Below are 23728 nucleotides of genomic sequence, written 5' to 3' on the forward strand. Positions count from 1 at the left end.
GCTGGTAGTGGATTTGGAGGTATATTTGAAATTTTTATCATAGATAACTAAAACCTTTGCAATTAAATTGTCCTTTTGATAATTGCCTTATTTTTATTTTACTGAATTTTAAAATTAAATACATTCATTTGTTTGGCCAGCACACAGTTATTGAGCTTTACTATGTGACAGGCAATGTGGTGTGTGCTACGAGTACTGATGGCATTCTCTCCTACCCGTAGTCTGACCTTGGGATTAATCTCTTTAAGCCTCGGTTTCCTCAGCTGTAAAATGGGGATAACAGTACCCCCTTTAAAGGGTTGTAACACTTAGTAAAGAAAATGTATGTAATGTGCTAACAATGTTTGGCAAATAATAAATATACTCAGTGTTATCTTATTTTTTATCTTCAATTGCTCACAGTCTCTGAGACAGACCAGTGTTTGAAAAATGCTATAATAGCATTAGTTTGTTATAAAAGCATAGAAGCTGAAAAGACTAGCACCATCTGGAAAGGTTGAGAAAGTCTTCACAAAGAAGATGACTTCTTTTGTTAACTTACCCTTTATTGAGTGCCTACTACGTGTGGTCAATACATTAACACATTTAATGATGCAACAACTTTGTGGGTTGAGTATTAATGTCCCCGGTGTGAGGATGAGCATCTAGCAGAGACATAGGATTTTTTCAAGTGTGATCAGCGCAAAACGTGGAGGATGCAGATAAGGAAAGAGCTCATGAATATGTCTAGACAGACCTTAAAGAGTACAGTATACACATATATTTACATATTAACAATTATGTATTTCTAGTCTGCAGAGCAATTTTTTCATTTAATATTGTATCAGAAACTAACATCTCATCAAACGTTTATGGATCCTCTCTTCAGTGTGCTAGGCACTGCACTATTCCTTGGTGATAGACAGAAGCAAAATGATATGGCCCAATCCCTCCAGCAGTCCTTCACCTGGTAAAAGAGACAGCTGCCCATTATCAGGCATTTACTATATGCCAGGCAGTGTGCTGACCTCTTTAGGTACATTAGCTCATTGAATCCTCGTACTAACCCCTTGAGGTCGGATTGATTATCCCCATTTTACAGATGAGATCATGTAGCCTTAGAGTGGATTGTAATTTGTCCAGTAACGTACAGTTAGCAGGTGTCACACTTGACCCTACTTCTCTCTGACTCCAAAGCCTTTAGATTGTTTTAATACTATCTGATACTGCCGCCACAGAACATTTTAGTAGAAAATAATAAATTCTAAAATAGAAGTCTGAGTTAACTATTAGGATCACCAAGCAGGAAAAGAGTTGAAAGCAAAACTCTCAGACAGGTGTCATTGTTCTGAGTCTTCATGGATAGCTAAATGCTTGCCAGCTACAGTGAGCTCAGAAGGGGGCTCCAGGAAGGGAAACAGCATGGTATACCTAGAATGGTTTAAAAGAATGTGGTGTCTTCAGAGAACGGGGATTAGCTGTTTTTGTTTCAAATACCTGAGGCTGGATTTTTCTAACAACAATGTGCCTTCCTCAACAACTTTAAAATAAATTAACAAAAACTATTATTTGAATTTTTTTAATGACTATAATATCATTGTCTTGAATTATTTAACTGTCCTTTAACATTTTCACAAGCAACTTATAATAATTTGTAGCATGTGGAAAAATGATACTATATTTACCAAATTAAGGAATAGCCTAAAAAATGAGAAGCAATACCCAGTACTTTGGGAATATTTTTCCACTGCTGATTGTAATATAGTTTAGTGCACCCTTTTTGGAAAGGTGCTGGCAATATTTGACAACCTTAAACTTCTTCATACCATTTACCTAGTAATCCCACTTCTAGGATCCTCTTAAGAAAATCTTATTAGATGTTTGTCATAGATGATTGTTGGCAAAAGTTGAATACCTGAAACTCCAATTATATGGGAATAGTTGAACAAATTATTCCTAATGCTAAATGAAATATTATGCAGCTTTTTAAAATGGCATTTATGAAGAGTATATTAGCATGTAAAAAAATTGAGTTGCAGGGACTTCCCTTGTGGCCCAGTGGTTAAGAATCCGCCTACCAATTCAGGGGACACAGGTTTGATCCCTGGTCCAGGAAGATCCCACATGCCGCGGAGCAGCTAAGCCCGTGCGCCACAACTACTGAGCCTGCGCTCTAGAACCCGTGAGCCACAACTACTGAGCCCACACACCACAACTACTGAAGCCCGTGTGCTTGGAGCCCGTGCTCTGCAACAAGAGAAGCCACCGCAATGAGAAATCCATGCACCTCAACGAAGAGTAGCCCCTGCTTGCGCCAACTAGAGAAAGCCCGCATGCAGCAACGAAGACCCAACGCAGAGAGAGAGAAAAAAAAAAAAAAAGGGTTTCAAATTTGTCTCTACAGTATTATTATAACCATAAAGGAGTGGGGGTGGGGGGAACCTCTGCACAGGTAGGAAAAAAGACGAAAGGAAATACACTGAAAGATTGCCATTGGCTATGTTTGGTAATAAAATGGGGGTCGGGAGGATTTTTTCTCTCAGACGTTCCATGATTTCTTTAATGAATCTGAATGACTTCAGTGAAAAAGCAAGTGAAATATCTAGGTCTCAAATAGTGTATCACAAACTAATGGTTGGGAGACTAAAAAAAAAGGAACCAAAGAATCAAACTGGAGGTCTTGCTGTTGTGCTGCCAAAGTAGCCATAACTGCTGCTACCACCACGTTGTTTTTTGTTCTCTGTGTAGGCAATTGGTGGAAATTTTTGAGAAATCATGGATACATTCAGTGCACAAAGGGAAAATCCACCTTCAAGGGTTTTCATTACTTACATTTTGCTTGATCACTTACACTTACCCTTGTTTCAAGTCCTGTTGTAGTAAAGGAAAATAAACATCATTTTAAATGGCACACATTTAGTTTTCTTTGTCCTTCATAATTTAGGACTACTGACTTTTCCCTCTTACTATCCAAAATCCTATAAATCAGTTTTATAATGACAGGGTAAACAATATAAACTACTCCTGCCTAAAATATAATTTCAACCAATAGTAATCATGATTTGGAAACAGTTTATTATACTACTTGGAAGATCACGGTAAAGAATGCTAACTAATGTAACTCTTTAAAAGGCAAAGAAAGTAAAGTCTGACACCAAAAGGTACGTTTTATTTAATTTTTTTTTTTCTTTTGCCTTGTGGGGATCTTAGTTCCCCGACCAGGGATTGAATCCGGGCCCTCTGCAGTGAAAGCACAGAGCCCTAACCACTGGACCGCCAGGGAATTCCTCTGAAAAATATATTTTAATGATAGAAATGCACATTTGATGTTTATCCTAAGTATTGGCTTGGCATTTTAATATGAATAATTTTTTTGAAAGAGCGCCTAGTTTCTTTTTATGATTACTCTCAGTTATACTAGACCCATTTTTAACATGTTTCTATAACATTTATATAGTAACACTTGGAATATAACTAGTTTAAAATATTTTATTATTTTTCCTTACAGATCTCTAAGCAAGAACAGAAAAAAATGGATACATATGATGGAACCATGGCTGATACCTCATCTCGGTACAGTGGTGCTCAGGATAGTGGAATTGGCAGTGACAGTGTTAAAATCAGAATCGTACAAATAGAGCAGCACAGTGGTACCAGTCAGCATCGCATTGCCCGTCCCTCACGCCAGTCATCAATTGTAAAAAATCTAAATTTTATTCCTTTTGACATATTTATTACTGCAAGTAGAATCTCACTAATGACCTATTCCTGTATGGCCTTGCCCAAATCAAAATCGCAAGAACAAAAGGATAATGAAAAAACAGGCAAGAGTTCATTAAATCTCCCAGAAGTTGATTCAGACATCACTAAGCCCAGCCAGGCATGTATTTCCATGGTTACAGCAGAAGATCTCTTAAGCAGCAACGTATCTTTTCCTTCAGGGAAAAAAATAGGGGTCATCTCTCTGGAAAGTCTGCATGCATCCACAAGGTCATCTGCTAGACAAGCGCTTGGCATAACTATCGTTCGGCAACCTGGACGAAGAGGAACTGGTGACCTGCAGCTAGAACCTTTTTTGTACTTTATTGTGTCCCAGCCTTCTTTGCTTCTGAGTTGTCACCACAGAAAGCAGCGAGTGGAAATATCCATTTTCGATGCTGTGCTTAAAGGAGTGGCCTCTGATTACAAATGTACAGGTAAGAGCCTTCAAATTTACTGGGGTGCTAATCACTACTACTGCATACTAAGTTTTAGTCCCAAACTTTGAATATTGATCAAGCAGAAAACAGCTGGCAGACCAGACAAGACTTCTTTTCTCTACAGAATATGTAAATATGTAAAGTTCATGTCCCACAGCTGAATCATGTTTAAGTAAATGTTTGAAATGTAACAGGGTTTTTAGCCTTGGTGTTCTTACTGTGCCTCTGAAGTTTTTTTCAGGAACTGAATGAAACAGGGGCTCTTTCTGGCCTATTGAAATGCTTAACAATTTCCAGTGATTAGGAAGCAAAGTGTTTTTTTCATATTAATAGCCCATAGGTATGCTTTCCATGTCAATGCAGCTGTTCAGGTAAAAAAAGAAAAACTGTAGAAAATGAAGTTTATTGTTTTGGTATTCTTTTGCCCTAATCATTTTGCTGTAACAGCGTAATATTAAGTGTATTTGAGAAGGTTTATCAATAAAGTAAGATGACCTAAAGATTTTATACATCTGGGCTTCCCTGGTGGCGCAGTGGTTAAGAATCCACCTGCCAATGCAGGGGACACGGGTTCGAGCCCTGGTCCGGGATGATCCCACATGCCGCAGAGCACCTAAGCCCGTGTGCCACAACTACTGAGCCTGTGCTCTAGAGCCCATGAGCCACAACTACTGAAGCCCACGCGCCTAGGGCCTGTGGTCTGTGACAAGAGAAGCCGCCGCAATGAAAGCCCACACACAGCAACAAAGACCCAACGCAGCCATAAATAAATAAATTTTAAATGCTACTTCCTTTTAAAAAAAAAAAAGATTTTATACATCTACAACAAGCGCATTTATCAGTGGTGTTGGCCAGCTGGCTCTTCTTGCCCCATCCAAACCTTCCTTATAACCAGAGAGTGTCATATATTATAATAATTATTTTGAACTTCTGAAGCTTGTTGCCTGTTGAGACTAGGAAAGTGATCAGGGGTTCAGATTTAAGACGTATGGGCTGTTAAGTTACAAGAGCTAATGAAAACAGGGCCAAAGAAGTTACAGAGACCTTTTCCCTGAGTTAATGTAGAATTAGAGATTTGGCGGGAAAGACTACCAGAGAGGGTAGCTGGATTGTCTTAAGATCCAGTATTGGAAGAGGGCCCTAGCAAGCCCAGGTATAATTCAGGCATTTTATTGTTCTCAGGTGGTCCCATGTAGCAGATGGACGCCAGCAGTGAGGTATCTGGAGAATTTGTCCAATCTGGAAGTCAGGCTGGTTCATTCTTGGCATTAAGGAGAATCATTTTACACAGCAGGCTCCTGGAGAGTAGGTAGCAGGTGTGAGGGTCAGGATTCAGCCCAAGGAAGTAGGTTCAAAGGAGCCCTTGGCTCTTGCTGAGGTATAGTTCAAGTCCTCTACTTTAGAAAGTGGTAACTGGCCAGTTGCTAAGGAGGAAAATCGTAGGGTTACCTCTTAGGCTGCCTGCTGGCCCTCTCTCCATTGATGTGCTGGTGCTGGCTCATACTGGCTCAAAAGAGCTGATTGTTAAATTTTTAGGAACTTTGAAAGACAGTTGTTAAACCACTGGTAGTTTAAATCGCCATAGTGAGAATATTTACACCACAGTTATTGGCAAATGCTGTCAATCAGCTGTCCTACTCTGAGAGCCAGATGTTAAACATTTACCGGCCACCACTGCCTCCCTTCTTCAAACGTGTTCTCATTTACTGAGTGCCTATAATATAATGGGACTTCAGGTCACTGGAGATGGGAGAAGTGCTGAAGTAGTTGATGTTATATGATTCAAGGACTCATGCCTGTAGACCTGATACCTGTTTGGGTGTCTGCTTAGCATTGGCAAAAAGTAGGTGTAGGATTGGGAGAATAAAAGTTAATTCCAAGCCTCTCCTTAAGTGCTTTCAGCTGCAGTTGCTTTATGGGTGGGTGGCTTTAGCAGCTTCTACTAAAAGATACTAAGTTCAGCAGAGTTATCAGGGCTCATAGCAAAGGTGTACATTTGAATTATAACTGGTTCCTAGGTTGAAATAATAAAGTATTTTTTGTTTAAAAAAACATCCTTGTGCATAGACCAATGTGGAACCCAATTTCAGTAGATGAAGCTTAGGATGAAGGTTATGGGCCAGACTGAGTATAGGGGATTTACCTATGGGAGGAAAAAGTCTTACATACCTCCTAAGGAGCATCCTTTACATAATATTCTTGTGGATGCCTTTCCTTACACAAAAAGCATCTTCTTGGACATTTACACTATGCTAATAGAGTCATAAGTTAGCATGTTTCTTTAAAATGAATTTAGTGATTTGGAGAAATTTGTCAGAAAACAAATAGTTAAAATACAATGGCTAAAAAAAATGTACAGCTAGCAATTATTGAGTATTCAGTCTGTGCCAGGCATTGTACTAACTGCTTTAAATGCATTATCTCACTTAATCCTCATAACAACTCTGTGGGAAATATGTTCCCATCTTACATAAAAAGAAACTAAAGTTTGGAGAAGTAACTTGTCCAAGATTACAGACTTAGCAATAAACAGAGCTAAAATACAAAACCAAGATTTTTTGGACTTCTGAGTCTCTCAACCTGTATGGCTCCATGGAGAGGAGAGAAGAATGTGAATTGCAGTTGTCAGTCAACCTCCATTGTCCCTCTCCAGACTATGCAAACGGTTCCCTTTCTTTGTTTTAACTGGTGAGTTTGCATATATGTGTCCATGATGTGACTACACAGTACAGCCTCTCTTGGTAAATGACAAACCTGAGTTGAAATTCTAACTCTGTCACTTAAGAGACGTGTACCTATCTATTTCATAGGGCGATTATGAAATCAAAAAGAGATAATTAATGAAAGTACTTAGCATCGAGTCTAGCAAGTAGTAGGCCCTCATAAATGTTTGCTGCTACTGCTTTAGTTATTAATATCAATATATAGTAGAAAGATTACTAAATTAGGAAGCAGAAAGCCTGGGATTTAATTGTTCCTGTTAATTACAGAGTGATCTTAGCCTGGCAGTTCACTTCTTTGGGTTTCTGTTTCCTTATGTGTAAAATGTGATGGTTATAAAAGATACCAACAAGGCTCATTCCAGATCTAAAGTTTCATCATTCTGTAATTTGGAATTTGTCTCCCCATACTTACCTTTCTAAAAATATTTAAACTAGCTTTGGCCTCAGGAAGTTGACATCTGTAAGCCACTACCCTATCAGATTACAATTTATTTTGACTTGTTTTAAAGATGCAAGTTTTCTTTTGATATTCTAGTGGAACACAAATTAGTTTATTCAATACTTAAATACATAAATTTTATTAAATATTCATGAAGTTATTTTTCAAAAACTGATTTGAGGAATTTCTATTTTAAATTGGTCCACTTGAATGAACTATCCAAATTCCATTACCAATTTAGTCATCCAGAAACGCTTCATGTAGCGCTTTTAATCCTGAAGAAAGCAGTGTTCCATGTCCAGGATTCTTTTGAAGCTTTGAAATAGTAACCATGTGGGTAAGAAAAAAGAGAAAAATATGAATAACCGTAACACTAACATTCATGGGGAAGAGAAGGAGTAAGGTGGAAGTGGCCAGTTGCATTTCTGGATTCTGAAGTGAAGGACTATTGGCAATGTCTTAATTGGAGGGACAAAAAGGGGTATCACCAGGCAGCTAACTTTCTAAGAAAGGTCAGGGAAAGGTTAAAGGCATCATAAGTTAAAAATGAAAGAAGAAACATGTTATGTCTTTCTGTAGTGTTCATACTTTCTCTCTTGTTTCTAAAATTAATCCTTTTTTGTAAGGTAACTCAAGTGGCAGCCAACCAGTAGCAGTTTTAGCATATATGTGCAGTTAGTTCAGTGATCACCCAATTTCAGCATTTCAGATGCGCCAGAGGTTGTTATGGAGATAATGGGTTTTCTTTTTTAAGAGGACAGAAACATTTGATTGTAAAAAAACTTTTAGCACAACAGCTTGTAATTGTTTACTGTTTTATGTGAAAGTCAAACTATTATTATATGTGCTAATGTTACTTTGTGTGGAAATCATATGGAACAAAAAGTAAACAAAGAATTTTGTGTCACTCCTTCAAAACACTTATCATGTTCAGAAGATAATTTTCAAAAAAATCATAATTCTTTTTTTTTTTTTTTTTTTTTTTTGTGGTACACGGGCCTCTCACTGTTGTGGCACGGGCTCCAGACGTGTAGGCTCAGTGGCCATGGCTCACGGGCCTAGCTGCTCCGCGGCATGTGGGACCTTCCCGGACTGGGGCACGAACCCGTGTCCCCTGCATCGGCAGGCGGACTCTCAACCACTGCGCCACCAGGGAAGCCCCATAATTCTTATATAAATACAAAATGAACATGTCAAAGATTTTACTTAACTCATTAATTAATGAGGGAACCAATAAGAATGTTACAAAAGAATTCATACATAGGAGACCTCTAAGGCCCTGGTCATCTCAGAGGTTTTGATTCTGTAATTCATTAGGATCATAAAAATGGTAAGAGCCATTTGATCACTGACTTCATTCATTGTTTAAGCATGGCTCTGGGTAATTCTAAAAAGATGGAAGTACTTTTAACATTAAATTATGAAGATGTGATTTTATTTGACATATTCAAGAGATTGCAGTGAAGACCCTGAAAGCAAATACTAAAAATCCTTTGAGCATTTTTGGAATATAGTGTTATAGCTCAAGGTAACTATTTTAAATTAATCAGCATGGTTTTTAAAATCACACCCTCCTCTTTTAGACAATCAACTTGACATTATTTTAGTATGAACTTCTGATCCCTATTGTGCCTTCATTTCTAAACTCAGGCAATCTTTGGGAATAGTCATTCATTTTTTCTATTTGAACACTGGCTATTTATCAGACATATTCAAGATGCTGAGGAACCAGTAATAAGACCCAGTTTCGGCCTTCAGGCATCTCTCATCATTTAGTAATTATACTTATTATAGCTAATGATGAACGTTTCACAGGATATGGATCTTCATGACATGGAGAGCTTGTGAAACGCTTGAAGTTAAGTAAGAGTTAAGTAAGTACTGTAAGTTCTACTTCTGGAGAAACAATTTAGAAAAGCTTAGTATCATTTGTATGGGATGGCTTAAGGAAAACTGCTAGGATTTTGAGGAATGAAATAGGACTACTCTTCATTTTATTTTTTATTTTTTATTTTTTTAGTAGTAATAGATTTTTCCCTAGCTGCAATTCAGAATAATTTTTAGTATTCTGTTTATCTATTTGCTTTTTGGCTGTGTGTCTTTGTAATGTATTTTAGTGGTTGCTCTGACGTTTCCAATATATATGCTTAATCTTTCACAGTCAGTCTAGTTAGTGGTAATATTTTAACATTCCAAGAAAATGTAAAAGCCTTACAATCATAAAGGTCTCTTTACCTTTCCCTATTTATGTTATAATTATCATATATATTACATCTATACATACTGAAAATGCTACCAGATAAGATTTTGACCTTTGTTTCAATAATCTTACATATTTTAAAGAACTAAAGAGGAAAAAACTAGTATATTTTATATTTCTCCCAGGAATTTACCATGTCCAGAGCTCCTCCTTCATTCCTAAAGTTCCGGGTTTTCCTCTGGTATATTTTCCTTCAGCATTAAGAACTTCTTTAGCATTTCTTTTAGAGCAGACCTGTAGCAACAAATTCTCTTAGTTTTCCATTATCTGGGAGTATTATTTTCTCTGTCTCTCATTCCTGAATGATATTCTTGATGGATATAGAATTCTAGGTTGACATTTCTTTCAGCACTTCAGTGATATTGTTCCACTCTCTTCTATCCTCTGTGGTTTGTGATGAGAAGTTCATGGTAATTCCAATCATTGTTTCCATATATGTAATGTGTTGTTTTCCTGTAGTTGCTTTCAAGATTTTTTTCTTTATCTTTGGTTTCCTGAGATTTATTATATGATGTGTCTGGACTTGATTTCTTTAAATTTATCCTGTTGGAGGTTCTCTGAGTTTCTTGACTCTGTAAATTTTTTTTTAACTAAATTTAGGAATTTTTGGCTATTCTTTCTTTAGACATTTTTCTGTACCAATCTTCCTACTCTCCTTTGGGGACTCCAAAGTTAAGCTTTTTTACATTGCTCTTCAGATCCCCGAGACTCCATTCACTGTTCTTTCTTTTTTCCTCTCTGTTCTTCATATTGGATAATTTCTATTGGATTTTTCTGTTTTAATATTTCCATTAGGTTATTTTTTTGTAGTTTCTGTTTCTCTTCTGAGAACTTGTATATTTCCATTTATTTCAAGCATGTTTACCTTTACCTCATGAAACACAGTTGTAATTCTTCCATAATATCTTAAATGCTTGTGTCACTGCCACCACAGCACAGCCACTGCATTGTACAGCTTTACACACACACACACACACACACACACAGCCCACCCTTGGGGCAAAACTAGGAGAGAAAAAAGAAAAATAAAAAGCAGCTGGTTTCCCCAACAGTATTGAAAACAGGGGTTTTATCTTCCAGACAGGGTTTCTGATGGACTTTCGGCTGTTGCTGCCATCACTGTGCACCACAATTTAGGACTCACTCTCAAGTCAAAGTTATAAGGAAAAAGAGGAAAACTGAAACAAAACAAAATGGAAAATTCACCACTATTGGGTCATATCTGCAAGTTTAACTCCCCTCCCCAGTCTGCATTGCTCTTGTTTACTTTTGAGAGTCGTCAGGTATTTGTGTTTTGTCTTTTTTCTTGAGTTTTTAATTTAAGCAGCATGGGAGATGGGCTGTACTGAGCTTATTTCAATTTTGGCTGGCAGCAGAAATCCTGCAATTTTAAGATAATAAAAATATTTTCTGGTCCATTAGTGGAGGCATGGTTTTCTGAGAAACTTAATACAGGATTTCCTCCAAAAGTGATACTTTAATATCTTTACATCTATAAGCACAGATCAGTTAAATATATTGTAATGAATAATTACTGCTCCCAGGGAGTTGTCAGCATTAACTTGATTCTGCCCATGTCACCATTAAGCAAAGAACATACCCAAATACTCAGAGGGTGGTAATAGTGTTCTCTCAATGTGCTCCTTAGGGATATTCTTTCATATATTATAAAATCAAGTTAGAAGAGGAAATGCTGTGAAACTCATTGTTCCTCATGTCAATCTGCCTTCTCAGCACATGTGACTATATAGACATATGTGTGTATCTTATAAGACCATTTATACACATATATATTAAAAAACCTAATTCTACATGGGATGCTACCCAGAATAAAATGGAATCTTTATGTATACCTATATCTACATCTATTTTAGAAACGTGAAGTGCAATAAGAATGATGAGAATTGCTTATGATTTTGAAAGTGTCATTAATAAAATATAGTCCCCAGTCTGCATAATTTAGTGATCTTAAATTGTACCAGCTATACTTGAAAGTGTTTCATGTTACTCTCCGTAATTTAAAAAAATGGCAAATTATTTGAAGTATGAATTATCAACTTCAATTTCTTTTATGACTATTAATACTAATAACCTATAAATGATTTTCCATCTAGTCCAAGTAGATAGTATATCTGTGAGTTAACAGGTTTCTCTTTAAAATATTAAAATAATGGCCTTTTTCCATGCCCTTCTAACTTGGAGCAACCTCTAACAGAAATGAGATCTTCTGCCAGCACCTTTACATGTAGCAGCTGTATTATTGGCAATTCTCATTTAAATAAAGATGTATGTAGTTGTTTTAACATAATCGTATTAGTTGTGTTTATAAATATTTAAAAATTGGTATTTGTTTTGTTTAAGGTAATGGAGTCCAGATTTGAAATTGCCTCATATCTTGACTATGCAGCCCAAGGCAGCCTCAAAAAGTCATTTTTGTTCTTGTTTGTTTGGGGCTTTTTGTTTGTTTTTGAAGAAATGACTGTGCCATCTGGTCAATTGTGAAGGAGTTGAACCATTCTGAGGGATTTCACTACCCCCACCCACTGCTCCCTCAGTACACAGTCATCTTATTACTCGTTAATGGGTGCTAGGGACTAACAAACTAATTTGAAAACAATTGCTTCTGCCCTCTTGCAACCTTTTTATCTTATTGTAATTTTTCAAACATCAACTAAACTAAAATACAGAAATTACGGTTGATTAGAACTTATCTTTCTAAAAAAGCAGGTTATGACACAACTTCTGTGTAGTTTAGAAACACCCATGTCATGATACCTCTAGTATGGGACACTTACTTCATTTTATAGTTTTATAAATGTTACAGATACGGCTTCAGGTTCAATTAAGAGGCAAACATGGAATAGAGTTCATTTAGAGGTCAAGATTTAGAGTTAGTCGTGAGTTCTTATCCCTGCTCTGCTACATACAGCTGTGTGACCTTGGACAAGTTATTTAACCTCGCTAAGCCTCAGTTCCTTATCTTTAATATGGGGATATACTGGTAGCAACCTCCTGGGGTTTCTGCGAGCATTAAACGATGTATATGAAGCTCTTAGCTAAGTGTGCAGCATAGAGCTCAATGAATTGTTAATGTTATGGTGGTTGTTGCTTTTTTCATCATTGTTAATATGTTTAGGCTGAGTTTAAAATAGGGGTTGTAATCCGCCAAAAAAAAAATTCATGTCATTTCAGTGCCATTATAGATATTGTGTAGTTTGCAAATTTTCAGTTATAATAATTGGCTTCTTTACTCTTTCATGAATAGGTCTGCAGAAAATGTGCTGAAGACGTTTAAGTAAACCAACAGTTAGAAAATCATAAACTGGCTTCTAACACCTCATAAATCATATCTTGATTTCATTTAGTTCTTGTGACTTTAAGAGAAGGATTGAATTACATGTCTCTTTAGAATTAACAGTTTTGCTAATGTCCCTGGAAAGGCTTAGAATTAACCTGTGACTTTAATGTCATAATGATCACAACTTGAACATTTATCTGAAAATTTAGCTGCTAGGAACGTTTCTTGCTGGCCAGTAGTAATGTGAAATGAAATTATTGCTTTGACAGGACTCAGCGAGTAAGTAGGTCTTTTAAATGGGAGGCACTCTAGTACATCACTCAGGGAGAGTTGTGGTGAGAAAGTTAAATAAGAAGTGACCCAGCCAGTGGGGGGGGATTTATGTATGGGGAAGGGTTTGGGAGTGGAAATCAGAAATTTTGACTTTTAGTCGTGGCTCTAATGCCAAGGCTCTTTCATGCAAATAACTAAATTTCTTAGTGTTTATCTCTAAAATAGGTACAGGCATACCTCAGAGATATTGTGAGTGCAGTTCTAGAACCACCACAATAAAGCAGATATTGCTGTAAAACAAATCACAAGAATTTTTTGGTTTCCCAGTGCATATAAAAGTTATGTCCACACTGTAGTGTAGTCTGTTAAGTATGCAATAGCATTATATCTAAAACACAATGTACATGCCTTACTTGAAAAATACTTTATTGCTAAAAATGCTAACCATCATCTGAGCCTTTAGCAAGTTCTAATCTTTTTGCTGGTGTGGGGTCTTGCCTCTGTGTTGATCAGGATAGTGATTGTTAAAGATTTGGGTGGCTGTTGCAGTATCTTTACATAAGGTAATGATGAAGTTTGCCACGTTGATTGGCTCTTCCTTTCACGATTTCTCTGTAGCATGCAATGCTGCTTGATAGCATTTTACCCACAGTAGATCTTCTTTCAAAATTGGAGTCAATCCTCTCAAACCCTGCTGCTGCCTTATCAACTAAGTTTGTGTAATATTCTAAGCCCCTTGTTGTCATTTCAACAGTCTCCATGGCATCTTCACCAGGAGTAGATTCCATCTCAAGAAACCACTTTTTTGCTCATCCATAAGAAGAAACTCCCCATCCATTAAAATTTTATCATGAGATTGCAGCAATTTAGTCACATCTTCAGGCTCCACTTCTATTTCTAGTTCTCTTGCTTTTGCCACCACATCTGCAATTACTTCCTCCACTGAAGTCTTGAACCCCTCAGAGTCATCCATGAGGATTGGAATCAACTTCTTCCCAACTCCTGTTAATGTTGATATTTTGGCCTCTTCCCATGAATCACAAATGTTCTTAATGGCATCTAGAATGGTGTATCCTTTCCAGAAGGTTTTAATTTACTTTGCCCAGATCCATCAGAGGACTCACTATCTATGGCAGTTATAGCCTTACAAAATGTGTTTCTTAAATAATAAAACTTGAAAGTTGAAATTACTCCTTGATCCATGGTCTACAGAATGGATGTTGTGTTAGCAGGCATGAAAACAACATTGATCTCATTGTACGTCTCCATCAGAACTCCTGGGTAACCAGGTGCATTGTCAGTGAGCAGTAATGTTTTGAAAGCAATCTTTTTTTCTAAGCAATAGGTCTCAACAGTGGGCTTAAAATATTCAGGAAACCATGTTGTAAACAGATGTGCTGTCATCCAGGCTTTGTTCCATTTATAGAGCACAGGCAGAGTAGATTTAGTGTAATTCTCAAGGGCCCTAGGATTTTCAGAGTGGTAAATGAGCATTGGCTTCAATTTCAAGTCACCAGCTGCATTGGCCCCTAATAAGAGAATCAGCCTGTCCTTTGAAGCTTTGAAGTCAGGCATTGACTTCTCCTCTTTAGCTATGAAAGTCCTAGACGGCATTTTCTTCCAATATAAGGCTGTTTCGTCTGCATTGAAAATCTGTTGTTTAGTGTAGCTACCTTCATTACTTATTTTAGCTAGATCTTCTGGATGACTTACTACAGCTTCTACATTAGCACTTGTTGCTTCACCTTGTTATGTTACAGAGATGGTCTCTTTCCTTAAACCTCATGATCCAACCTCTGCTAGCTTCAAACTTTTCTTCTGCAGTTTCCTCACCTCTTTCACCCTTTATATATAACTAAAGAGAATTAGGGCCTTGCTCTGGATTTGGCTTTGGCTTGGTTTGATCATCTATCCAGACCACTAAAACTTTCTCCATATCAGCAATAAGGCTGTTTCACTTTCTTATCATTTATGTGTTCACTGAAGTAGCACTTTGAGTTTCCTTCAAGAACTTTTCCTTTGCACTTACAACTTGGCTAACTGGTGCAAGAGGCCTAGGTTTCGGCCTGTCTGGGCTTTTAATGTGCCTTCCTCACTAAGTTTAATCATCTCTAGCTTTTGATTTAAAGTGAGAGATGTGCAACACTTCCTTTCGCTTGAATACTCAGAGACCACTGTAGGGTTATTAATTGGCCTAATTTCGATATTGTTGTATCTCAGGGAATAGGGGGGCCTGAGGAGAGGGAGAGAGACAGGGGAATGGCCCGTCAGTGGAGCAGTCAGAGCACATACAACACTTATGGATTAAGTTCATTATCTTATATAGGCATGGTTTGTGGTGCCCTAAAACAATTACAATAGTAACATCAAAGATCACTGATCACAGATCACCATAACAAATATAATAATAAAAAATTTTGAAATATTGGGAGCTTACCAAAATGTGATGACACAAAGTGAGCAAATGCTTTTGGAAAAATGGCACCAATCAACTTGCTCAACACAGAGTTGCCACAAACCTTCAATCTGTAAAAGATTCAATATCTGCAAAGCACAATAAAGCAAAGTGCAATAAAACAAGGTATACCTTTATAATAATATCTGGTCTTTGTAGGTTAATGGTTTAGTCTGAGCTCCAAATGAAATAATATTTATGAAATACCTTGGAACTATGAAATATTCAGCTATAAGTTGGGACTTCAATAGTTATTAGCAGTAGAAGGGAGAGTTTAATAGACTTTCCTTTTTGGACATGATAAAAAGATTAGTGTCCTGGCCCTTTTTAACACCAATTTTAGTCATCAACATTTACTCAAAGTGAAGGAAAAGTGGGAGGAATCATTTATAGCCACTGGATTGGCTTTCAATGTTAAAAAACCCAGACTTAGAGCAGAGACTTACAGTTGGGATTAAGTTGATCATCCCTGAATTTATTTGACTACATTTTTTTGACTGGATAGCACCCTTGCTTTCCTTGTTCTGAATTTGAATCAGATGTCATATAAAATATCTGGGGGCTTCCCTGGTGGCGCAGTGGTTGAGAGTCCGCCTGCCGATGCAGGGGACGTGCGTTCGTGCCCCGGTCTGGGAAGATCCCACATGCCGCGGAGCGGCTGGGCCCGTAAGCCATGGCCGCTGAGCCTGCGCGTCCGGAGCCTGTGCTCCGCAACAGAAGACGCCACAACAGTGAGAGGCCCACGTACAGCAACAAAAAAAAAAAAAAAAAAAAATCTGAAACCCACATTAGAATTTAACATGAAAGTAACAAAATAGGAAAGGGATCAGGAACAACACAGAACAGCCTAGAAAATAAAAATAATTCATTGAAATGATATTTCACATTATCTGCTGATTAGCATCATTAAGTAGAAAGAATGCACTTTCTTCTAGCAAGATATGGAAGATTTGGTTCTAAAAATAAGAACCAGTGGACACTGATGATAACACATGCCAGCAGCCATTTTAATCTTTTCCTCTTTCTCTTCCTATGGGCTCCAGTCTTGGGATTTCAAACCAGGAAATCTCCTCTTCCCCTTCCTGTCACATCTTATGAGGTGAAAAAACACTTAAGGAGTTAGTCAAATGCCTAGATATCGACAAGGAGACAGTGGCACTGACCTTGCATCCATAGCAGTTTAGAACTGGTTTCTTGGTTGATTTTGCTGTTATAACATTGCATTGTTACTGTGTTTTATGGATCTAGGTTCCTCCATGATTTAATTTTCAGGTATTGTAGAGGCTTCATGGACTGCATTTTTTTTTAACTTTATTTATTTATTCTTGGCTGCATTGGGTCTTCATTGCTGTGCACGGGGCTACTCTTCATTTCTGTGTGCAGGCTTCTCATTGCGGTGGCTTCTCTTGTTGCAGAGCATGGGCTCTAGGTGCATGGGCTCAGTAGTTGTGGGGCACGGGCTTAGTTGCTCCACGGCATGTGGGATCTTCCTGGACCAGGGATCAAACCTGTGTCCCCTTCATTCGCAGGTGGATTCCTTAACCACTGCACCACCAGGGAAGTCCCTCATGGACTACATTTGCTTCTGTGGCTACATTAAAAAATAATAAGATAGCCATTAAACTAAGAATCATAAAATAAATACAGAAAAACATAAGAAACTCAGCAAACCTGTAGCTTTGCCTTTTACATGTCCAGTAGTTGGAAGGTGACTATTCTGAAAGTAACCACTCATTGCAGGGAGTTATTCTTCCAACCATTTTTGAGCATACCAAAACCAAGTACAACCATGGCTTCTGAAAGAGGCCCTTGGGAGCTGTAACCATATCAATTTCATAGATAGAGGCAAATTGATTTAGTACAATAGACCCTCCCCAAGTGCTTTCCTTTAAATTTTATTCAATTTCTGTTAAGGAAAACCTTTGTGTATTCTTGGCTGGTTATAAAAGGATTCAGCTAAAGAATCATCTAGGAACATCTTGTCAATGAAGTCAGAAAGCGGAAGGGAAAGTAGGGAATCTCCAAGCCTTTGCCTATTACCCTAATTCCTCTTTAGGTATTTTCTCCCTCCCTACTCTGGCTAGTTATGAACTCTTCTTGATCTTCCTTAAAAAAGAAAGCCCCGCGAAATTGAAATCCTGATGGACTCACCATGTTTACTTATAAATTATTTTAAAGTGTCACTTCAATCTCTTCTTTGTATGAAGGTTGATATACTTAGATACTTTTGTAAAAGGAGTCTCTAAGTTCTAGTTTAGAAAATGGAAAGGAGTCACCTTTGGCTTGCAGATTATTTACATCCTTGACTCATATGTAGGCCAAGTATTTCTAAAGGATGAGAAAGAAGGTGAGAATGTAATTCTGATAATTATCAGAACCAAAATGCAGAGAAGTTGTCAGGTGTATAATTTCTCCTTAGCCAAAAGTGTTTGATAGGGAAGTAAAATAGGTTGACTAGTATTTCAAACCTCAATAATTATTATTTTAAAAGTTAAATATAAAGAAGTTTACTGGCTTCGAAGATCAAAATTGAGTGTAATTTCCACTAATAAACAAAGCTTTTTATTTTTTACCTTTTATATTATATTCCTCTGATTTTAGATAAGTGATAAAGATTTTTCAAAATTAAAAAAAAACAAAAACAAAAAGGGTAGAAGAATAGACACTTGAAAGATACACCACACACATACTACTATTTTGTTTTGAGTTTGTGCTTAAGAAACAAAATAGTAACTGTTTATTGAACTCCTACCATGACATGTCCCATACAAACCACTTACGTATATTATCTAATATAATATTCTCAACATCCCCACAATTTAGTTTATTATCCCCATTTTGGAAACAAACTGGGACTCAAGGAAGTTAAAATTAAATTTACCCAGTTTAAGGAGTCAGGATTTATACCCAGATTTGTGTACCTCCAGAGTTCATGTTCTTTCATTACCCTACATTTTTTCCTGTGTTATAAAGTGATATAAACTCATCTATAGAACAAAATGTTAGAAAGCTCCATGAAAGAAAGTCTTTGTTCAGTAAGTCCTGGGCCAGTGATAAACTATTTCACAAACCTCTTGCATGTGACAGTATCTTATCACCTGTCAGTTGTCCCTCAAGAGTTAATCAAAAGTTACTTAAATGCTCTTTCATAAACATGACAGCTCTGGATACCTCAGGCCAAAGAGAACCAATCTCCCTAAGCAGCCATAGATGCCACTTTGGTTCTGTGGCAGCCTGGGATAGGCCTGGGCTCATTACCTATGACAGACTTCAGTATGCTTGTGACTAATAATAACAGGTCATTGAAAACTTTTTTAAAAGTGGATAAAATATATAGTCTGTTTTTCTTTTAAAAAACGAAACAGTAGATCCTTTCGAACTTTCTGGAATGGGTAAAATGGAGACAAGTAAATCTCGAGAAAGGAAACTCAGTGCTGGGGGAGGCGGGGAGGAGGTGAGGAGAAAGAAAACTCAGTGCAATATGGCATCAAAGCCAAAAGTTGCTGAAATTAAATCTACAGTAATAGTTTAGGGAACACATTAATTTTAATTATATATCATCAGTAATGCTAATATTAGCATCCGTAGGATTGAAAAAGCATGATATAATTTCAAAAGTTGTTGATAGGGGCTCCCCTGGTGGCGCAGTGGTTGAGAGTCGACCTGCCGATGCAGGGGACACAGGTTTGTGCCCCGGTCCGGGAAGATCCCACATGCAGCGGAGCGGCCGGGCCCGTGAGCCATGGCCGCTGAGCCTGCGCGTCCGGAGCCTGTGCTCCACAACGGGAGAGGCCACAACAGTGAGAGGCCGGCGTACCGCAAAAAAAAAAAAAAAAAAAAAAAAAAAAAGTTGTTGATAATATCGAGAAAGATTTGTTTAGCCAGGATGGCAAGCAGCAACAGGATTACATTAATACAGCAAGAAGCTAATACCAGGAATAAGATGACAAATTATTTGCTTACTGAAGAAAACATGCTTAAAGTGAGGTACATCAAAACCCAATTAATCAAAAGTCTATTTTTCAGGATTTGTCCCCAAATTTCAATTAATAATATTTTTTTCCAAGAACTCTAGATCATGGGAAAATTTTGTCCCCTTGACGTTGCTCCATATTTAAGTTAGCATTCGTCTTCCGTAGAATGTAAAAGACCAAGGGTATCATGAGAAAATTGAATCGAAGAGTCAAAAACATTATTATGACTATAGTTACTTACATCTTCCTCCGTGAAAACGTTGCCTGGAACTTTCAGGGAAAATAACTGTTGGGCTAATTTCTCCTGCGGCCCTTCTCTAACCAATTCACTTGTTAGAGGTCTTCTTGAGCACAGAAATAGCCAAGAGAAAGGAGAAGCAGGTATGCATTATCAACTCCATTGTAAACCTGTGGTTGGTAAAAGTAACTGTCACAGAAGGGAGGGGGAAAATGAGGAAGAAAATGATGCTGGTTTGGAGTCTCACTCTAGTTCTTTTTATAACAGATATTTAACTTTCAAATAAAGAGATTCTTATAACACAAAGCTTTTTAAAATTCAAAGTTTTTACTCATGGCAAAAAAAAAGAAGTATCTTGTATAAAATTAACTAGACAGAAGTATCTGGTATAAAAGTAACTGGACTTCATTATATGTTCAGTATTATGTCAATCTTAAAATGAGGAAATTCTCACTGAAATCTGTGGGAAAATGTCTCCTCATTGGGACCTTTCCAAAAATTCAGCTTATGAATTCAGTTATGAAAAAGAAATATCCTGCCACATAGTAGAACAAAGCAGAGTAATCAGGAAGCTTACAAAATCTTCAGCACTCAGCTGTTCTATATGAGCTTGGAAAATAAATTTTTTGTAAGTAGACGATTGCAAAGAAAATAAACAAGTCCATTTTTAAAGTTTCATTTTGAGTTGGCCACATGAGTCATGTTATATTTTATATAATTCAAATGTTAAGCAAAGACATACTTAACTCTGTGAATATCTGCTAAGGGTTAAAAAATAACAATAATGAGCAGCACTACAAAAATCACTTTATCAGAGTCAGAGGAAGACCTCCCAAGCAGTTAAGTGAAATGAAAGTTTTGTGAAGAAGAGCAAAGTAATCTACCAGCACAAAGAATATAATCTGAATCAAGTCTCTGTAAAAGCCAAGAGTACCTTACTCCATCTGGGAGTGGACTTGAGACTCTGAATCTTCCCTTTGAGTGTTCTTTGTGACATGATATGATGAAGTATTTTATTTTGGAGTCCAGGTCAACCCAGAAGAAAAACAAATAACTTTGTCAATACCAATGTCTCACTGAAGTGAATTCTAACTGACTTTGAACAAGATTTATGGCTGTGAGCAGTTTGTCATTTGTTCTGGCCCATTTCCCACACTCTGTTACTCCTGATAAGATATGGCTTTCTCCTGTTTCTTAGGCTCAGGGACAACAGCATAAATGTAAACGTGCTCATCAACATCAGCAGGAGCTTATTCTTTTGAGAGCTTCCTGTACTTAAATAAATAGGTGTTCGCTGAGTATGAAGAAGAAAACTGGCAAAGTCTAAAGGAGCTTCCAGTATGAAAAAGTCATCCCTATTTGTCACTCCATTTGTATTATATTCACAGGCTCCTTTAATCTTGGTTTATCTGGTGCTTTTCCAACTATATTGACCTCAAGGAATGTGTAATATGAGTCCTATTTTCTAGGTCTGATGATGGAATTCAGGAGAAGCTAAATTGAAGACAGTTCAGGAAGTCTAGAAGTCATGCCCCACATCATCTAGCCATTAGAGCAAGAGGGACTAAATCGTGACTTACAAACCTGAGCTATTCTCTGGGATTCTGACATATGTTTCTGCTACTACTGCTGCTTCACCTCACCACAGTGACTACAGGCATATCCAGAGTAGAGATTTTAGCCAAAACTAGGAGAGTAGCCATCAGCCCTGTCATACATTCAGTATTCATCAACCATGAACCTGTATTATCCTCAATGTTCTTAATTTCAGTTATTCTCTTCTTCTAGCAGCCCTCTAAATGCAGCTGTACTTTTTAAACCAGGGGTGTAATAATATTAAACCAATAATATCATTAGACCAGTAAAACTTTGTTGGGAAATAGTCATTGAAATTTTTACTTCCTTGGATACCTTTCCTAGACTTTTACTTTTTTTTTTTTTTTTTTTTTTTTTTGTGGTATGTGGGCCTCTCACTGTTGTGGCCTCTCCCATTGTGGAGCACAGGCTCCGGACGCGCAGGCTCAGTGGCCATGGCTCACGGGCCTAGCTGCTCCGTTGCATGTGGGATCTTCCCGGACCGGGGCACGAACCCGTGTCCCCTGCATCAGCAGGTGGACTCTCAACCACTGCGCCACCAGGGAAGCCCTACATTTTTTTTTTAATTCGTAGTTCCTATTCTGCTTTCTACTATTGCTAGATTGTTTATTCTGACTCTATTAAGTCCCATTCCTCTTTAATTGCCCCAGTGCAGACTCCTGTGCTGGGTGCCAGATGGCAAGGCCCTTTAGCTTTACACTGCAACCTGCATAAAACCCATCTCCCCTACTTGGAAAACTCTCATTCACATCATCAGAATTTGCTGCTCCCCCAGTCTATACCTTGATGAAGGTAGGAATCAAATATCCTTTGAAGTGTGTTTTTCTTATTTTAATTTTTGTAAATGTTTGGTATGTAGTCCTATTTTTCTTCAGCTCCCAATAAATTATAGGTCCATATATCAGTTTGTGCCTAGGATCATCCTAAAGATGATTGTCTTCCAGTAGAATAAAAAGTATATATAGATATGTGTGTATGTATGTATGTATGTATGCAGATATGCCTTTTACTTTTGAATTTACTAAAGCTGGTGATCTGTTTCTTTGTTTTATTCACTTAACAAGACAGTTTAAAGCTTTTCTATATCAGTACATCAGATTCACTCTCTTCTTTTTATCAGCAGCATAGTATTCTATGCAGTATTCACAATGTAGTCATACTTTATTTTACCATTTATCTATAGATAGATATTTAGTTTTATTTATTTCAACCACTGTGCCACCAGGGAAGCCCAAAAATAAAATTTTTAAAATGCTTCAAGAAACTATAGGAAAATATATAATCAACCTAGGGATAAATCCATAAGATATGTTAATAATTTTTTACCACATCTATTAAGAAAAAAGTATGCATGCAAAAAGCATCAGGATATAGTTAAAAGGCAACTAACATACCAAGAGAAAACATTTGCTACACATTGCAAACAAATCATTAACACCTGTAATATATAAGGAGCTCCTACAAATTAGTAAGAAAAAGAGCCCAGTAGAAAAATGAATACTTATTTTTAGAAGAATCCTAAATGGTCAATAAATGAAAAAATACTCAACCTGCTTTGTTATTTACTATTAACAATATAAAATGGCTGTCTTACTATGTCAATTACATATAAATGTTTTTGATTCTTTTAAACATTGTATGGATTATCATTTTGTATTTAAACAATCTGTTGATGGACATCTAAGGTGTTTTCTACTTTTTGCTATGATGAACAGTTCTACAGTGAATTTGTGTGTGTGTGTGTGTGTGACATAGGCTTTATCAATTTTTTTAGTCTTGGCCTGATAGGTAGAAAATTCTACTTATTTTTAAAGATTTTTTCCTTTGATTATTGCTAAGATGTACTATCTCTTAATGTTTATATTTTTAACTGTTTTTATGCCATCTGTTTTTCTTTACTCATTATTTATTTTCTTCATTAAATAGGTGCTTATTCTATCCTCAACCCATTTTTCTATTAGTATCTATATTGATTATACGAACTCTTTATATATTCATGATATCCTTTTCTGCCATACAAGTTTGAATATGTAATTTTTATAAATTGTTTTACTTATCATCCTGTTTTACTTGCCAGTTTTTTTACACATCATATTAATATTTCTATATCAGTTTAATTCATGTCTGTTCATTATTTATTTAGCTACATCACTTATATCTGTTTTCTCCATTAGATCATTGTTCTCTCTCTAGATTGTATCATCTTCAAAATGAAGAATTATGTCTTCTCATATAGGTCTGGCACAGTATTATTTATTTGATAACAATGGCTTCTTCTTGATGATGGCTACATA

At 36.9% G+C, this 23728-nt stretch overlaps 1 protein-coding gene across 5 annotated transcripts in view; it reads left to right on the forward strand.

The window, feature by feature from the left end:
* Positions 1–23728, forward strand: part of VPS13B (vacuolar protein sorting 13 homolog B) — a gene marked incomplete at both ends in the record, with an annotated part of 778321 nt that overhangs the window by 535530 nt on the left and 219063 nt on the right. For all 5 annotated transcript variants that reach the window (XM_079722541.1, XM_079722545.1, XM_079722542.1 and 2 more), the window contains one exon: positions 3488–4175. In XM_079722541.1, the coding sequence (XP_079578667.1) occupies positions 3488–4175 (688 nt within the window). The remainder of the gene's footprint in view (positions 1–3487; positions 4176–23728) is intronic.

This window comes from Hyperoodon ampullatus, assembly GCF_949752795.1.
Source record: "Hyperoodon ampullatus genome assembly, chromosome: 17".
In the NCBI taxonomy this organism is placed as follows: domain Eukaryota; kingdom Metazoa; phylum Chordata; class Mammalia; order Artiodactyla; family Ziphiidae; genus Hyperoodon; species Hyperoodon ampullatus.